This window comes from Malus sylvestris, chromosome 3 (assembly GCF_916048215.2).
Source record: "Malus sylvestris chromosome 3, drMalSylv7.2, whole genome shotgun sequence".
NCBI lineage: Eukaryota > Viridiplantae > Streptophyta > Magnoliopsida > Rosales > Rosaceae > Malus > Malus sylvestris.
The window spans coordinates 17075026-17093210 of NC_062262.1; the positions used below are offsets into that span (position 1 = coordinate 17075026).

General features: G+C 38.6%; 2 protein-coding genes across 3 annotated transcripts; one reads left to right on the top strand and one right to left on the bottom strand.

Moving 5' to 3' along the window:
* The first annotated feature begins 2880 nt into the window (after window positions 1-2880).
* On the top strand, window positions 2881-7896 carry LOC126617034 (uncharacterized). The gene is made up of 5 exons (XM_050285110.1): window positions 2881-3118; window positions 3239-3375; window positions 3649-3777; window positions 7359-7547; window positions 7635-7896. Exons 1-5 carry the CDS (start codon window positions 2881-2883, stop codon window positions 7767-7769), a joined length of 828 nt encoding a protein of 275 aa, XP_050141067.1. The 3' UTR covers window positions 7770-7896.
* Window positions 7897-8048: 152 nt separating this feature from the next.
* On the bottom strand, window positions 8049-16470 carry LOC126614829 (transcription factor E2FB-like). Of its 2 annotated transcripts, none has more exons than XM_050282499.1 (14): window positions 15964-16470; window positions 12262-12454; window positions 12023-12082; window positions 11443-11528; window positions 11280-11368; window positions 11103-11157; window positions 10217-10269; window positions 10021-10071; window positions 9808-9856; window positions 9619-9684; window positions 9451-9527; window positions 9109-9331; window positions 8790-8856; window positions 8049-8678 (listed from the first exon to the last, which is right to left on the bottom strand). In XM_050282499.1, the coding sequence occupies exons 1-14, from the start codon at window positions 16153-16155 to the stop codon at window positions 8539-8541; spliced, it is 1401 nt and encodes a 466-aa protein (XP_050138456.1). In that variant the 5' UTR covers window positions 16156-16470; the 3' UTR covers window positions 8049-8538. The 2 variants fall into 2 exon arrangements, with proteins under 2 accessions (XP_050138456.1, XP_050138457.1); XM_050282500.1 differs by having other exon boundaries at window positions 12262-12451; window positions 15964-16469.
* Window positions 16471-18185: the final 1715 nt, after the last annotated feature.

The window sequence follows — 18185 nt, forward strand, 5'->3', positions numbered from 1 at the left end:
TGAATTATACGACTGTTGGTGAACCATCGTCGAATACAGGTACTGTAAGCCGTGTTCTCTTAGCCTCCGACACTGCTCATCATACAGGTTGGATTCTGGACTCTGGTGCAACGGATCATATGACCCATGATAAGAATTTGTTTCAGTATATAACCAAGCCCCGTAGAACATGTGTGGAGACGGCTAATGGTACTACTGCTTCGGTTAATGGAGCAGGCACCGTGTGTCTCACACCATCTCTCTCTTTGCACCACTGCTTATTTGTTCCGTCTTTATCTCATCACCTACTATCTATACCGCAAGTCACGGAACAGTTGGATTGTGTTGTATTAATATATCCATTTTTTGTCTGCTTTAGGATATTCAGACCAAGGAGATCATTAGGCGTGGCACTAAGAGAGAGGGGTTGTATTATGTGGATGATGTCGTTCCGGGAAGAGCTGCTGCGGTTCGAACGTCCACTGCTAGTACGTTAAAGGACGTATGGATGATGCATCGCCGTTTAGGCCATGCTTCTTTTGGTTATTTACGGCGTTTTTTGCCTAGTTTATTTCATGGAATAAATGAATCAGACTTACATTGTGAAGTATGCATTCATGCTAAAAGCCATCGTGTTTAGTTTCCTTCAAGTATGAATAAAAGTGTGTTTCCGTTTGACCTTGTGCATTCTGATGTTTGGGGTCCCTCCCATGTTAGTGTGGCTTCTGGAATTAAATGGTTTGTCACCTTTATGGATGATTGCACCCGTATGACCCGGTTATATGTGATTAAACATAAGAGTGATGTTGCTATGGTGTTTTAGTCTTTTTGTCAGATGATCAAGACACAATATTCCTCTATTATTAAAGTTCTCCGCTCTGATAATGGACGTGAATATATTAATTCTGAGTTGTCTCAATTCCTTGGTACTCATGGGATTCTCCACGAAACAACCTGTCCCTACACTCCACAACAAAATGGGGTTGCAGAAAGGAAAAACCGTCATATCTTGGAAACTGCTCGTGCATTGATCCTCGGTGCCTTTGTACCTTAGTGTTTTTGGCCTGAAGCGGTCACTTATGCTATCTACCTCATAAACCGTATGCCATCCCGTGTTGTGGCATTTCAAACACCACTTCAAGTGCTCAGTAAACATGTCCCCGTGGTGTCCACCAACACACTCACGCCTCGTGTGTTTGGTTGAGTGGTGTATGTTCATATCCAAAAAATACATCGTAGTAAGCTTGATCCATATGCTATTCGGTGTGTCTTTGTGGGTTTTTCCACCCACCAAAAGGGCTATCGATGTTATCATCCTGGAACCCGCCATATGTATGTGACTATGGATGTTACATTTTTTGAATCCGAGTATTTTTATACTTCTTCCCCGTCCACTTCAGATCACCAGGGGGAGAGTGAGACTGTGGGTGATCTGGGTTGGTTAGATTGTGATTTATAGGGAGATATGAGTGGTCACCCCGAGTCTAATGATGCTGAAGAAGGCGACAAGCCACAATCTGTGATTGTCGAGAGGAATGAAATCAGTGCTGCTACATTGCAGCAAGTTGTTGCCGAAGGGAACAATCAGGAACGACCAGATTGTGCCGAGACCAGTATTGAACAAGAACAGCTCAGTGTTACCGATACCAGTGGTGAATTTAGTAGCAGTTTACCCTCTCTCTCTAGGTCCACAATGCCGTCCAATGTATCTTCTCTGAATATACCTGAGGTAAGTACAATAGATGATTATACAACTAATTCAAATAATATTGTTAGTACATATAAGTTGCCACCAAGACAAAATCAAGGTGTGCCACCTGACAGGTTTTCTCCGGAAGGGAAGGTGAGGTATCCAATCGCCAACTACGTATCATGTAAGAACCTTGCACCTGAACGCAAGGCTCTGGTGAATAACATAGAGTCCATTAAAGTTCCAACTCAAGTGGAGGAAGCTCTAAAAGATCCAAAGTGGGTGAGAGCAATGGATGAAGAAATGATGGCTCTACAAAAAAATAAAACCTGGGAAGTAATGGAGCTACCTAACGGGAAGAAGCCGGTTGGATGCCGCTGGGTGTTTACAATCAAATACAGGGCTGACGGGTCCATAGATAGATACAAAACAAGGTTGGTAGCAAAAGGATATACTCAGACATATGGTGTAGACTATCAGAAGACATTCTCTCTGGTAGCCAAAATGAATACGGTACGTGTACTTATCTCTTTAACTGCAAACCTGGATTGGCCCCTAAAGCAGTTCGATGTGAAGAATGCTTTCCTTCATGGGAATTTGGAGGAAGAAGTATATATGGTCTTTCCGCCTGGATATGACACAGGTAGGAATCCAGGGGTTTGTCGATTGCGTAGGTCACTTTATGGACTTAAGCAGTCTCCTCGTGCATGGTTTGACAGGTTCACACAAGCCATGAAGAAGAATGGATATTGTCAGTGTCATTCCGATCATACGCTGTTTGTGAAGTGTAGATTGAGTAAAGTAACTGCTTTGATTATCTATGTAGATGACATGATTATTACAGGGGATGACTCTGATGAAATATCAAGGTTGCAGATAAACCTTGCGGCAGAATTCGAAATGAAGAACTTGGGAGACTTAAAATATTTTCTGGGAGTTGAAGTTGCCCGTTCATCCAGAGGTATTTTCTTGTTTCAGCGTAAATATGTGTTGGACTTGTTGAAGGAAACTGGTATGCTAGGGTGTAAACCGGTAGATACCCCTATTGTTGAGAAACATCATCTAGGCATATATCCAGATCAGGTACCGGTTGATAAAGGCAGATATCAGAGACTTGTAGGAAGACTGATTTATTTGGCTCATACTCGTCCAGACATTGCTTATGCCGTAAGTGTTTGAGTCAGTTCATGCACTCACCGAGTACAGACCATATGGCCGCAGTCATGCATATTTTAGCATATTTGAAGTCTGCACCGGGAAAAAGAGTATTATATGGGAGACACGGACATCTAAGAATTGAAGGTTTTACTGATGCAGATTGGGCTGATGATGTAACTGATAGGCGATCAACATCTGGATATTTTACTTTTGTTGGAGGGAATTTAGTTACTTGGCGTAGTAAGAAGCAGAAAGTGGTCTCACGATCATCAGCTAAAGCTGAGTACAAAGGTATGGCACACGGGCTGTGTGAGATTCTTTGGTTGCAGAAGCTTCTTTAGGAGCTTGGGTTCAAGCCAAAGGATGCTATGAAATTATATTGTGATAACAAGTATGCAAGAGATATAGCAGACAACCCAGTGCAACATGATAGGACTAAGCACGTGGAGGTTGACATACATTTTATCAAGGAGAAACTCGGAGGGAAAATTGTCTCTCTCCCGTGTGTGACTTCCGAGGAGCAACTTGCAGATGTTCTTACTCATGCAGTATGTAGTTGAAAGTTTAATGACTCACTCATCAAGTTGGGCATGTGTGATATCTATGCACCAACTTGTGGGGGAGTGTTAGCGTGAGTCATAAGATAATATAAGAGGTTTCCTTTAGGAATGTAAAGTTTGTTTTCTTATGTAATTAGGACTATGTAATTAGGGTTGTATATATATCCTTTTTTTGTTTGTGAATAATAATAAGAATTATTCCTACCGTATATTTCTAGCTGTCCATCATCAGTTCAAGCATCCAAGTCCAAATCTTACTAGAAACATTTCAAAATCAGAGCACTCAAAGAGAAAACTGAGGAAATAAAAACCCCAACTGCCTCTTCATCTTCTGTTGATTCAGCTGAGGAAATCACTAAGAAATACGGCCTCAAAGCCGGTCTGTGGAAGGTATTCGTCTCTCTCTCTCTCTCTTGTTTTTCTTCCTACCAATTATTTTCTTTAAAACTTATTAAATTTCTTTGTCTATTTGTTATGTTATTTCGAATTGAAATAAAATAAGTGTCACTCGATGAGTTTATAGAGTCTGGTTTTGTTCACCCACCTAACCATGTGTTTTGAGGGTAAGGGAGGCAGCACCAAGGCTAAAGGGTGAGAACTAGAGTTTATTAGACACTGATCTTACTTTGGTGTTTGGATACACCAGGGTTAGGGGGTGAGCAAATACAGACAGTAGTTTGTAAAACACTAAGCTAGCTCTGGTGTTTTATGGGAGGTGAGGTTACACTAAAGTTAGAGCACTTCCACCCATGTTGAAAACTTGAATTAACATGGCTTGATCCCAAATCCAACCCAAAAACATACCTTCATCCATTTTTTTGGTTGCAATGGCTGGTGCCATGTCGATACTAAGTTCAAGCCCAACCCTTGGCGCTGACGTCAATGGGTGCTTTTTAATTTTTTTAACAGGGCGTGTGATGAGAGAGTGGAGCAAAAAAATTATGTTGCATTGGGGCCCACCACAATAGCTACTTAACACGTGGCCAAATCTCAGAAGACACGTAAGCAAAAATCATTTAATATGGTAGAAGATAAAGTGATTTTTCAATGTGACCGGTATACGGAATGGTACATCACGTGTCATTATACAAATGATGGGATATGTGTGCTAAAAAGTTAATAACTTCAAAATAAAATTTCCCACAATTCCTATTAAAACAAGTGGTGTACCACTTGTGTTCCTATCACAATTAAAGAATTTTCTAGAAGATGATATTCGAGATATGGATAAAAATATTGATAGAAAATATTTTAATTAGAAAATTCTCATATTTTTGTCTTACTTTATTCAACGGTTCTTATTATTTTCCGTAATAATTATTTTTTAAAATCTAAAAAGTTATGAAAAAAAAAATCAGGAAAAACAAGAAAAATTCAAATAAATAAAAATTCCAAAGGCTACTTGTAAACTTTTTGTATATATACTAAATCATTTTTTCTCTTCCCACACCAAAGCTCTGTACAATCTTTCATTTTCAACCTTCCGATTTTGTTTGTGCTTACAAAAATGGCATCTCCGGCCGAAGTCAGAATTGCATGGTCGACTGCCAAAGATGTTTTCTTGTGTGAGCGTTGGGTTGCCGTTACCCATTGGCACGACAAGAGCAACCGAAATCACTCGAAAACAAAACAATATTTTTTATAGATACAGACATGTGGCATAATCTATTGCAGTAGTTATAATCTATTAATTGCCAGCCCATGCCTATTGGAAGTCTAAATCTTAATTAAGTTCGAATTATTGTCACATAGGCATTTGTCAAGTTATTTTGATAGTTGTAAGGATGTCATAGAAACTTGAGATCTATTAATTTGTAGATGATTATTAATATTGTTCTAGAAAGCCTCGAATAGGAGACTTGATTGAATGAAAAAAAAAATTATATATATTTGTCTTGTGCAATCAAAGTGAGTTGTTTTCTCCTCCTTAAATCAAGTGTTATGCTTGGTCCTGTCGAGTGAATACCACCCGTCTCTTCAAGACCTCTTCGCTCGTACTGAGTGATTCTTAAGTTCTATCGCCCATCTCTTCAAGACTCCTTGGAATTTGTTAAGTTATTTTGGGAGTTGTAAGGATGTCATAGAAACTTGAGGTCTATTAATTTTGTAGAAGATTATAATTATTGTACTAGAAGGCCTTGAATTGGAGACTACATTGAATGAAAAAACATTATTTTCTTTGTGCAATCGAAGTGAGTTGTCTCTCCTTCCTAAATCAAGCGTTTGGCTTGGTCTAGTGAGTGAATACGCGGATTAGCAATGTCGAGTGAATCTGTTGTCACTGGTTGAGTGATTCCAGGTTTTCATTCTTCATCTCCTTGAGACTCCTTGGTTCTTCATGCATCATAATCATAGTCACCTATTTTAAATTATTCTCATCTGTTTAATAATTATTAAATAATTGAATTATACATTAAAATAAAATAAATCATTGAGAATAGTAGTGTTTTAAAAACTAGTTTTAAGACTCGCCTAGGTTATTTTTGGGACCGGGCTATGAAGAAAACACTTATGCCCAGTGGGAGTGGGCTATAGACTAGCCTAAACGCCTAGGTATCTGACACATGAGGACGTCGGGCTCCTAAGGGGGGTGGATTGTAACATCCCACATCGCCTAGGGGAGTGGATCATATAAGCCTTATATGTATATTCTCATCTCTACCTAGCGCGAGGCCTTTTGGGAACTCATTGGCTTCGGGTTCCATCGGAACTCCGAAGTTAAGCGAGATCGCGCGTGAGCATTCCCAGTATGGATAACCCACTAGAAAGTTCTCGTGTGAGTTCTCAGAAACAAAACTAACAAAACTGTGAGGGCGTGGTCAGGGCCCAAAGCGGACAATATCGTGCTACGGTGGAGTCGAACCCGGGATGTAACATTATCCCTTTAGGCACCTAGGTGACCTGGGCGTTTGAACTTTTTTTTTTTTTTTTAAACATAGGCCAAATTCAAAACAACATCATTTTGGGCATTTTTTTTTTAAAAAAAAATATGCTAATTTTATGTTTCTAACTTAGTTTCTATTAGTTTATTATGACTTTCTGATGTGAACTAGAGAAATAATAATAATAATATTAATTGTAGAAGTGATAATAATAATAATAATAATAATAATAATAATAATAATAATAATAGTCAAATATTTGATTGTTTGGCGGCTTGCTTGATTGTTTTACAAAGTGTTATATATATATATATATATAATGTTATAATAATTTTAGGTACTGTGACTATTGCCTTACGCTTCGAGACTATCGCCATGCGTTTCGAGACTATCGCCTAGGTGAGACTATCCAGAAATGCCTTGGCTTCACTTTCGTCTTTTAAAACATTTGAGAATAGTAATTGTCATGTCAGTTACTATTCAAAATGGGTGGAGAGTGAATTTAACTGGGGGTGTGCTATCCACACACCCCTTTTTACTTCTTACACACCCCTTGTTAATTTATGTCCGTTGATCTTCTTCAATTCATCCGATCCGACGGCCGAAAACTAAAAAGGTATGGGAGAAGTAAAAAGGGGTGTGTGAATATCACACCCGTTTAACTGCCATGACAGTTTATAGTTTGAATGAATAGTACTTGTCATAAGTCTAGTCCTATATCCAAATCCACCAAAATAAGTGAAAATGCTCTATACATGCTCGAGGTTTTACTGACTCACCTAACCCTAGTGTTTTCTCACTCACCAAACAGTGGAATTTGTAGTAAACAGTTGGTATCACTAAAGCTAGCTTAAGTAGTGGTGAAGTTTTGGAGTGGACAAAGTCCAATTTATGATAAAAAAAAAAGGAAAACTAATGAAAAGGGCTTGAAAACTTTGAGTTTTAATGATAAGGACAAAATAAAGGGTAAAGTGAATAGTACCAGGATTGACTTTTTAGTGTAAAAATGTGGTTTTTCGTTAAAGTGAACAGTACCGGGTGCTTTTCGTTAAAGTTCCCTAAAAAAAAAAATGTCATGGGAACATGCAGATATTCAGCTCAAAAGAGAAAGGAAAGGAAGGAGAAGAGAAGTCGTCAAAGGGAGATGAAGCCAAGAACCTGCTAGCAAAATATGGAGGGGCATACTTAGCCACATCCATTACTCTCTCCCTCATCTCGTTTTCGTTATGTTATGAACTCATCGGCGCCGGCGTTGATGTCCAAGCTTTGCTGCAAAAGGTACAAGCAATCACCACATGAACCCAATGCAAACTTGACTCGTTTTGTATGTGGAAGAATGACCTTTCATTCTATGGTGTTTTTCAGGTGGGAATGTCCGATGGCAAGACCGGAGAGAAGGTTGGGACATTCGCTTTGGCATACGCTGCACACAAGGCCGCTTCTCCGATTAGGTTTCCTCCGACAGTAGCTCTCACTCCCGTTGTAGCCAGATGGATCTGAAAGAAAGTCGAAAAGGTGAAGTTACTTATTGTATGCTATATGGTCCTTGTTTTTTTGGAGTTCCTGCATTGCAACTTTAGGTTGTGTAGCCATAATCCACATCAAAATCTCCGTTCGACTTTTGTTAGTTTTCGGTTTTATTTAGAGAAAGGCACGAATCAAACTCCCGGGCATACTCATGCGTTCAAATCGCGTGTTTGGGCATCTTCAACATCGCATGAACACGCTTTACTTGAGTAATTCAAATCTTAAATTGAGATCAATGAAGAAACCCAAAGCTTTACAGAGAGAGTAGGGGACTATACCCTTCAAATCGAACTGTCATGAAGTAATTCGGAATCCGGAAATGCAGCAATTCTAACTCAGCATAAAGAGTAATTGAAAACATAACGAGGTGATTATGGGGTCGTACGACCATACTAACATTCTCTATCCGCCGATATCCAGCCTTCACTCGGGTTACTCCAACAAAAGCCTGCTGATTAGACTCTAATATATACAAGGATGTACTAACAATTGTAACCTCTTATATGCCACTATGTCACATAGATATCTATATTACATTAATGTACAATGAAACAGGCACCTCCACCCACCATTACGTTGTTCCTTGTGCCTTCGATGGGTCTTCCTGGAACACTTGGGCAGCTTCCCGAACCTTCAACCCAACCTCCGAGGTCAAACAAATACGGGAGATGGTTGGACATCACAGGCTCCCAAAACATGCCTGCATCTGCAATTAGATTCATTTAACGAATCACTTATACGTTCAAGTCTTTGTAGGGTTGCTGGTAGTAGAAGGTACTTCAATTAAGCTGGATGGCGGAGTTTGGGGCCGAGGTGGTGTGCTGACATTACCCAACAGATAATCATGATCAAGTGCACCCAAATCATTCCACAAAACCCCAGCTATAGTTGATATGGTCAAGAAATTCACCCAAAGAAATTGTTTACCGGTCAAATATAGACACAAAGAAAACTAAGTGAAAAGAAATATAACATATTTGGGCACAAGGATACGTTCTGCTCTCCACAAGTCTGTGATACTAATATCAGCATCTGATAAAAGCCAGTAATCTGCATCACTCTGCAAAGGTAACAGGAAATGTTGACACGCTACAAGTCAAAGTTATTTAAGTTCATAAAAGATCAGTATTTGGCTAAAAAACTAGAACTCTAGAACATGTTAGCCATTAAATACCGGGTTTGCAAAATTATGTAAGAGAAATGAAAACAGTTCTTGCTAACTCCACCGAACCCGACCAATTAACAAAAATTTTGTAGCATATCGCATCTTTCAAATAGGCAGTGGTAAAATCAATTTAGAAGCCAAACTTACATCAACATCTGAGGGAACAATCTTCATAATCCCACCGGTTAAGTCCTGGGCAGCCGTAGGATCAGCAGACATTGTATGATCATCTGGTACCTGCAGTTCAACATCCTTCCCTCTATCCTCTGAAACCATTGTTGTAGCTGGGTTTTCATTAGCGCCTGAAGTTGCAGCGATGTTTGTAGGTACTTCGACACCATTAATCTCCTCAAACTTCTCCTCAAATTGACTACAATGAGAGACCAAGAGAGATCACTAAAACTCTTCGTAATTTTTTACTTTGCAAGCAGGAGAAAACATTCACTGTTGTTCGTAAAGTAATCATAATCGATCATGAAGCAACAATACCTGACAAGGTAAACATCTATAGGACCCATTGTGCTTCTCAAAACCATCCTGTATCTCCTTTGGGGATAGTCAACAGCCTATTACATGAAAGAAAATTTTGATCGAATAATAATGATATGCAAGCCAGTAGAGAAATTTTATGAAATAACGTTTTGTCCTGAACTCTACCTCGTCAGGATCTGGGACTTCAAGAGTGGTGCCATGTGGAGCTTTTATTGCTATTAAGGTTTCATTCTGACAGAAGAAATAAATCGTACATTCAGGTTAACAGCGCAAAGGAAAACGTTTTGTTAGAAAATACAGAATGTAGAACAATGTCAGTTGCATTGATGAGAATAGCACACACCAAAGTTTTACCTGCAAGCAAGGTAAGCCCTTAATGTCTTCTTCGGTGACAAAAAGCCATCTACCAGAGTAAAAAGGTAAACTGAGATAAGTGTGTGCATGCATTGCATTACAATGGACAGTGTGTGCATGCATTGCATTACAATGGACAGTTGAAAACTGATCAATGTTGACCATCCATGAAAGTAAATGAATATTGGTGAACATAAAAGGATAAAACTTTACTTCTTATTGCTTTCATTGTCGCTCAGGTCCCTCAACCTTTCCTGCATTTCTCTGGACAATTTAATAGCCTCAGCACAACCCAGAGTTCACCAAAAACAACAGCAGCAAAAAGAATAATAATAATACTAAAACTAATAGCAATAGAAATAATAACAATAATAATAATAGAAGAAAAAGCTACATCAGCCTAAGTAACCTTATTTGCTGATCTAATCTGCGCTCCTCAATAGATAGGTTTTCAACTTGTGCCTGAGACAAATTATAAAATATAGTGAATGAGTATATCAGTACTTCAGATATACACAAAGATTATTTTCGTTGCTACTTTCAATGAACAGCTCTCACATAAATTTAATCCACCAGGACAGTAATTAGCAAGCTCAACCAAACAAAAGCCTTGGAAAACTCTTTCCGGTGAGAAAGCAAATCCTGCCTTTTCATGCCAGTCATTCAAATTAAAATACATGACACAGAATTGGAACTGGACAAATGTGGTCTGAAATCTAGCAAGCTCAACTAAACAAAATCCTAGCAAACTGTTTCTAATCACAAATGCAAATCCTGCTTTGGCATATCAATCATTCATATTTGAATGTATTATACAGAAATTGGGAATGGAAAAAACATGTCGACTGAAATCTACAACAAACAAGTAAAGAGCATAATATCCTGCTTCGTCATGCCATTTCTTCATATTCGAATGCATTACACTAAAATTTGGAACCGTACAAAACATGCAGACTGCATTGACATGACTGATGTCATGGTTGAGTAACGATATCATGCTGGAGTGTAAAAAAGGAAAGCAATTTGCATAGGAAATTGAACCAGTCAGTAATGGGCTGTTCAATTCAGATTTATATGGCCATTTACTTCCTTACAAAGTCAATGCAACCTCAACATTGATGGTGAGGTTGGAGATTGACACATCCAAAAAGAAGAGAGAAAAAACCATGACACAAATACAAACACAAACAGCATGAGTACTACTAAGCAAACAAAGATAAACTGTCAAAAGCTGACCCAAGACTGAGCCATCGAAGTATAAGCATGCCAATAAAAAAGTTCACTGTTTCCTGTACCTGTAAACTAGGATAATTTTCGTCCACGTCTCCTGTCCTCGAGACATCAAGTCCCCTAACCAACCAATCAATCAGTTTAATTGACTTCTAATATACAGTGGATAATCAAATTTTTAATATAAAGTGGAAAGAAAAAAGCTGTTAAATTTCAGGAAACAAGGCCAATGAATCCCTTACTTCCACTGAATTCTATTTTTGAGCTTCTTCTCTATGAGACCAATTCCTTCGAGAACATTTGTTATATCATATATCCGCCTCTTTTGGACCTACAGGAAAAGAACACTTCTCATTAATAGACCATTTACACAGAATATATTACAACAGAAAGGAAAGTAGTCACCTCTAAAGTATCAGCAGCTTTATTGAGATCTAGAATACCATCTTCCGCATGTTTGATCAGATTGATAAACTTCTTTGTTAAGAGACCTGCATGGAGACAATAAGTAATATTTTTATTCTAGTAAATGACTGATGAAAATTTTAACCTAATTTTCTCTAGAAGAGCCTAATTTTTATTCTAGAGGTCGCACTTGGTGCGATGGCAAGTGCCTTCGCCCATGAGCGGTAGGTCTCGGGTTCGAGACTTGGGAGCAGCCTCTCCATAAATGGGGGTAAGGCTAGCCGACATTCACCTCTCCCAGACCCTGCGTAAAGCGGGAGCCTTGTGCACTGGGTACGACTTTTTTAGAGGTCGCACTTGGTGCGATGGCAAGTGCCTTCGTCCATGAGCGATAGGTCTCGGGTTCGAGACTTGGGAGCAGCCTCTCCATAAATGGGGGTAAGGCTAGCCGACATTCACCTCTCCCAGACCCTGCGTAAAGCGGGAGCCTTGTGCACTGGGTACGACTTTTTTTTCTCTAGAAGAGCCTAAATAATAATTGAAAATCAGTTAACAAAAACATAGTCAATTGTTCTGTTACCTAGGGAGCTGTCAAAACGACATGGACCAGCCGGAGTAACATTAGCGCCAGAAGGAGAACCTGAATATCATACAGATTAGATACTGGTAATAGACTATGCAACTCTAGTAAATTATTGTAGCATCAAGTAATTCATTCTTTACAAAACAAACAACTAATCCATTCTTCTAAGTCAATTCAAATTTTCCTCAGAATAAGTGGATAGGGCCTTGGCAAAATATTTTATTAGCAACACTCACCCACATTGGAAGCCGGAGTCCGCGGTCCAGATTTGCTGCACTTTGTAAGCCTTGATGTTTTGTTCGCCTTTCCAACCTTGGTTGACATAGGAGTCTGGAGGGGGCTGTTACCTACGTCAGTGTATCCAGGAGCAGTTGTCCTATCACTAGATTCGGCTTCGCAATCTACTGCATCACTCTTCCTTTTTAGCTGCTAACCCACCATTCAGTTTTTCCAAAACACAAAATTAGCACCAAATGAACAAACCATATCACATAAATAATTACAAACATGAAAACTAATGCTCAATTCAACATAAATAATAACTATGAAGAGGATGAGTATTATAAGCATCCAATTACATTCAATGTTAACAAGAACATTCAAACCAACTTAAGTTTCAAGGGGACCACACACTACAAATTATAAACCTAAGGAATCACAAATTCAAAATTCTATAGATCCAGTCTAATCTCTAGAGAATTCTAACCTCTACATAGCCACAGCAGAGAAATAAATACCATTGCCATTAAGGGAAAACCAATTGTTATTCATTCTCTTATTTCCTAAACCATATATTCAATAAATTACATTTTATTAATTTCCTCTATAGTACTCATCTTCAACATCTTATGCTTCCAAGGAAGATACCGCATCTGCCTGAGGAACAGATAGGGCAAGTGAGAAGGATACAAGGAAGAATGTGGAGACAAGCGTAACAGCACACGTGCCGATACATCCACTACTCTGTCAAAAGCAAAAGTATCCCATATCAGCAGGGTCGAACGTACTCTAGATTTGATGGACTTGTTTTGACCCTCAAATTCTTCAGTCGGCCTTATACTTTGGAGGAAACCAGAAAACCCTCCAGCCCAGTTCAAGAATAAGCCTGTGGAAAGTTACTTCTTCAAAAGCAAAAGTATCCCATATCATCTCTTCTCATTTTTCTTCTCTTTATCCTTCATGCTGCCTGCAAGATAGGGAGAATGTGAACAATCAGCCGGAGCTCTGATTGCTTACCTTGTCTGTTACCTCTTTCAGCAGATCCCCTAGCTCGGCGACTTGGGGGACTCCTACTACATGGTTTGTATCGCGCTTGACCAAGCCTGAAACTACAAGTAAGCTTCAAGTGACATTGATACATTACCTTGTGCATCTCCACCAGTTACAGATACCACCCCTGGATGGAGGAAGAGTACTTCCAGAGAAGATTCCACATCTACCTATGAGACAGATAAGGAAAGTCAAGGCGATACCACATTCCGGTACTTAGAAGTTTCGTGGTTACGAGATCATTTTCCCACAATATTTCCTAATGTCATTTGTACTAAATCATTCACTTGTACTCCCTAAAGGAGAGCTTGAACCTATGTACTTGTGTAAACCCTTCACAATTAATGAGAACTCCTCTATTCCGTGGACGTAGCCAATCTGGGTGAACCACGTACATCTTGTGTTTGCTTTCCTATCTCTATCCATTTATATACTTATCCACACTAATGACCGGAGCAATCTAGCGAAGATCACAAAAAGTGACCGTTTTCGCTACCTAGGATCTATCTTGCAAGAGAACGGAGAATTAGATGGAGATCTCAACCATAGAATACAAGCTGGATGGATGAAGTGTAAGAGTGTATCCGGCGTGTTGTGTGATCGTCGTAGGCCACTGAAGCTCAAGGGAAAATTTTATAGGACGGCAATAAGGCCAACGATGTTGTATGGCACAGAATGTTGGGCGGTGAAGCATCAACACGTACACAAAATGGGTGTAGCGGAGATGAGGATGCTTCGTGGGATGTATGGGCACACGAGAAAGGATAAGATTGGGAAGGAGGATATCCAAGGTAAAGTAGGAGTAGCCAAAATTGAAGGAAATATGAGAGAAAATCGGTTCCGGTGGTTTGGACATGTGCAAAGAAGGCCTACTGACGCTCCGGTTCGAAAATGTGACTACGGGACAGAAGTTCAGGGCCGAAGGGGTAGAGGAAGACCTAGGAAAACTTTGGAAGAGACCCTAAGAAAAGACTTGATTACTTGGATCTAACGGAGGACATGACACAAAACCGAGCGCAATGGCGTTCTAGGATTCATATAGCCGACCCCACTTAGTGGGAAAAGGCTTTGTTGTTGTTGTTGTATTAATTTCCTCTATAGAATACCACGGTATTTGAAAATTTTGTACAAAGAACCAACTTGTCTATACTGCATAAAAAATTCAGAACGCACAAAAAACTAGGCAGTACAACCACTGGCATTGAAAGGAAACTCCCAGAAGGTAGGTCAGCCAAGAAGGATTCATGAACAATACATAATTATTAAATAGAATAAACACTGTATATCAAGAAACATGCCAACTTTATTTTGGAACAACTTTTGTATGTGCTGTTCACACTCGAATGCAGTAACAGAGGCTGATCATAACTAAAGCGGAAGAATCACAAGGCAAACAACCAGTACAACAACAAGAATCTAACTGTATCAGCATGCTTAAGAAGCATGCCCCAAGATATGTGCAGGGCCTTTACGTGAAAAATTAACTTAAAAGCCTCCAAGGGAAACAAATACCAAAAGACGAGAGAGAGTGTTTGCATGTGTGTTCCCAAACGATCTATTATCTTCTTTTGTAGATAAAACCACACATTCAGTTATGATTCCACATGATCAAAGGTCCTGAATACTGATGGTAGTCATGTAACATAACATGTTACTGTTACTACGAAAGATAGAACATCAGCTAACCACTTGAATCTCTCAATAGTAGCTTAAGATTGGGACATTAACAACATACAGTAATTTAGAGATTGATATGTAGTATTTCATTCAGTCATCAACATAGTTTGGAGAGATTGGTCTAACAAATACCAAATCCAAGAAAAGACAGTGACAAACAAATTCTTTAAAATTTTCTTTTTACGGTTGGGTGTGTAGATATACATGTATGCAGCAGATATTATTTCAATTAACAATGCTATCATTTTTGTTTGTTGGTTTTACTGCATCAAGGACAAACATAAAACAGAAAATTGAAAAAAATGCATTTGGAGATCTTAGTAATAGCTTTTGGAAGTGTCAAAAGTACTTTCTATAGTGTTTGGAAGAAATGAGCAACCATGATTTATGGGATCAGTGGAGCACTTTGGGGTTTCTTGAGAAATGATCGATAGGTGTTTTGTCAAAACTTCCAAGTGAATACGTAGGAAAAAGCACTTGGGCTGCTTCTAACAAAATGTTATTAAGCAAAAGTGTTACCCACAGAACCACTCCAAAATTAGATCAGAAGAGTTGATTGACATTCATTTCAACTTTATCAGAAGTTAGCACTACTATTACAAGATCCTGCTAACAACATACAATATCCTAGCCTAATAAATTGATAATCATTTCCACTTAATTATCAAAAACCTAATGTGCCTTTTCATTTTCCTACAAAACCCGCCTTCGTTGATCAGGGACGAAGACTATCATGATCTAGATCTTCCCCAACTGCAATCACACTAACAGCATTAGAATTCCACGTAAATCCCAAGTACTAACACGATAACCCAGTCAAAACAGACAATTTGAACAAAATCCAAAGCATTAGAACTAGTTCCAATCACTAATTTCAGTAAAATAAAACCCCTAAATTAGTAATTACACTCACTAATTAAGCAGATCTCCGAAACAATAGTCCAAAAATTACATAAATATTTTAATAAATAAATAAAAAGGCAAAAACTCACAGGGGTCTTAACGGTTATGCCGTAGGTTTCTTGATCAGTGGTTTGGCGGGGGTCGGAAAGGAAGCCGTGATAGTCTGCAGCAGCTGAAAACGGCGGCCTCATGGAGGAGAAGGGGAGTTGCCGCTTCAAGGGTTGCTGCATGACCGGCTGTGGCGGTTGCGCCGGCGGGTTTGGAGCCCGCGAGCCCGACATCCAGCGACCCGACCCGATTGTGGGTTTTGAGGTTTTGTATTAGTTTTTTGGGGAGGGGGAGAGAGAGAAAAGGCGGGATCGGGAAAAACTGGAGGAAATTGAAGGAAATGGAATAGGAAATTGAAATTGAGGGAAAGTTGTGAGGTGATGGGGCGAGTTGTGGGTGAGATGGCGAGATCTGGGGCGGCGCGGCGGCGGTAGTGGTGGTTGTGTTTGGTAAAATAAAAAAGCGGGAGGGAGGGGTGAGAGAGAGAGAGAGAGAGAGCAGAAAACGAGGGAAAGGAAAGAAGGAGGGAATTTGGTTCGGATATAGATATGGAGGGAAGCAATTACCTTTTTCATAGCTATTTATTTATTTATTATTTACTTTTTATCTCTTGTAAATATTATATTTAGTATTTGGTTGTTCACTTTTACGTGAATATGTAAGATGTAACTAGTTAGAACACTTTTTATGTAAATCTTAAACTTATAAGTAGCACTATAATGAGAAGGAAATGATAATTTGAATTTCTTCTCTCAATCTATCTCGATTTTATTTTTTATTTCATATTTTATTTCTAATACGCTATCAACATGAGACGCTCTTCATTTCAACATTAAACTAAATGTATAAGAGAATGATATGAGTACTACAAGAGCAAGATTATATATGGCCCTTGAAATTGGCAGAACTCTTCACTTTGGTTCCTGAGATTTAAAATCGATATAACTAGTCCCTGATTTTGTCCATCATCAATCATTTTGGTCATTCCGTGAAAAATCTCTCTTAAAAATAAGGACTAAAGTGACAAAAATACCCTCAATTTAATAAACAATGGGCCAAAATGTTTATTAAATTGAGGGTATTTTTTTCATTTTCGTCATTCCATGAAAAATCTCGGTTACATAAGGAAAAATGATCAAAAATACCCTCAATAGTTTTCAAATCATTTTGGCCCATTTTGTTTATTAAATTGAGGGTAGTTTTGTCATTTTGGTCCTTATTTTTAGAAGAGATTGTTTACGAAATGACCAAAATGATTGATGGTGGATAAACTCAAGAACCACATATATCGATTTCAAATCTTAAGGACCAAAGTGAAGAGTTATGTCAATCTCAAATATTAAAATGCTACTATATTATTGCTACATTCTCTTAAGAGAGTTCATATTTTTATAGAACTATTGAAAGCCATATGAGGCTATTTGTATGCATGTTTTATATTTATGATGGAGTTTAAACTACTCTTAATTTATTTCGAATCTAAGATTTTCTTTTTGTATTTTTTTGTTATTTGTAGGAATATAAAAGGTTGTCAACTTCATAAATTTTTGCACTTTTTCAGGGGCAAGTTATACTCAAGTTCAATTTCTTGAAGACTAAAGTTATATCACTTCAAACTTGTCAATGATGACCAGTCGAATCAAAGCTTACTAACATCAAGAGAGTCAATTGTCTAGCGGAGTTATTCATCAGGGGAAGTCTTCGACAATATGTTGAAATGAAAATATAAGCGTGCTATGCTCTTTTCCTTTCTACTAGATTTTTATCCAACTGAGTTTTTCTTGGCAGAGTTTTAGTAAGGCAACATTATGCACGTCCACCACCATATTAATGTTTCATAAACGTAGTGCCATATTTTTCTCTTTCGTTTTGGTTTTGTCCCCCTGAAAGCAATAATGTGGTTCAAATTCACTTTTGGTGAGAATCGAACCTAAAACCTTCCACTTACCAGTGAAGATGAATACTACTAGACCGTAATACTAAGTAGCAGGAGTGTTGCAAATATTATATCTATTATCTGGCTGTTCACTTTTGGGTACATATGTAATTAGCTAAAAAAGTTTATGTAAATCCTATGACACACCCCGATCGAGATCAAGGCATGCTGGTCGTCACATGAGAGTGAGGAAGCCATATGCACAGTTCGGAAGCGATAGAGATAAGAAATATACGAATAATCAAAACCAAATTACTAGAGTGCACTACTACTAAACAGGAAGTGATAGGAGTTAGTTACAAACGTAAACACTTCTAATCAGAGCAT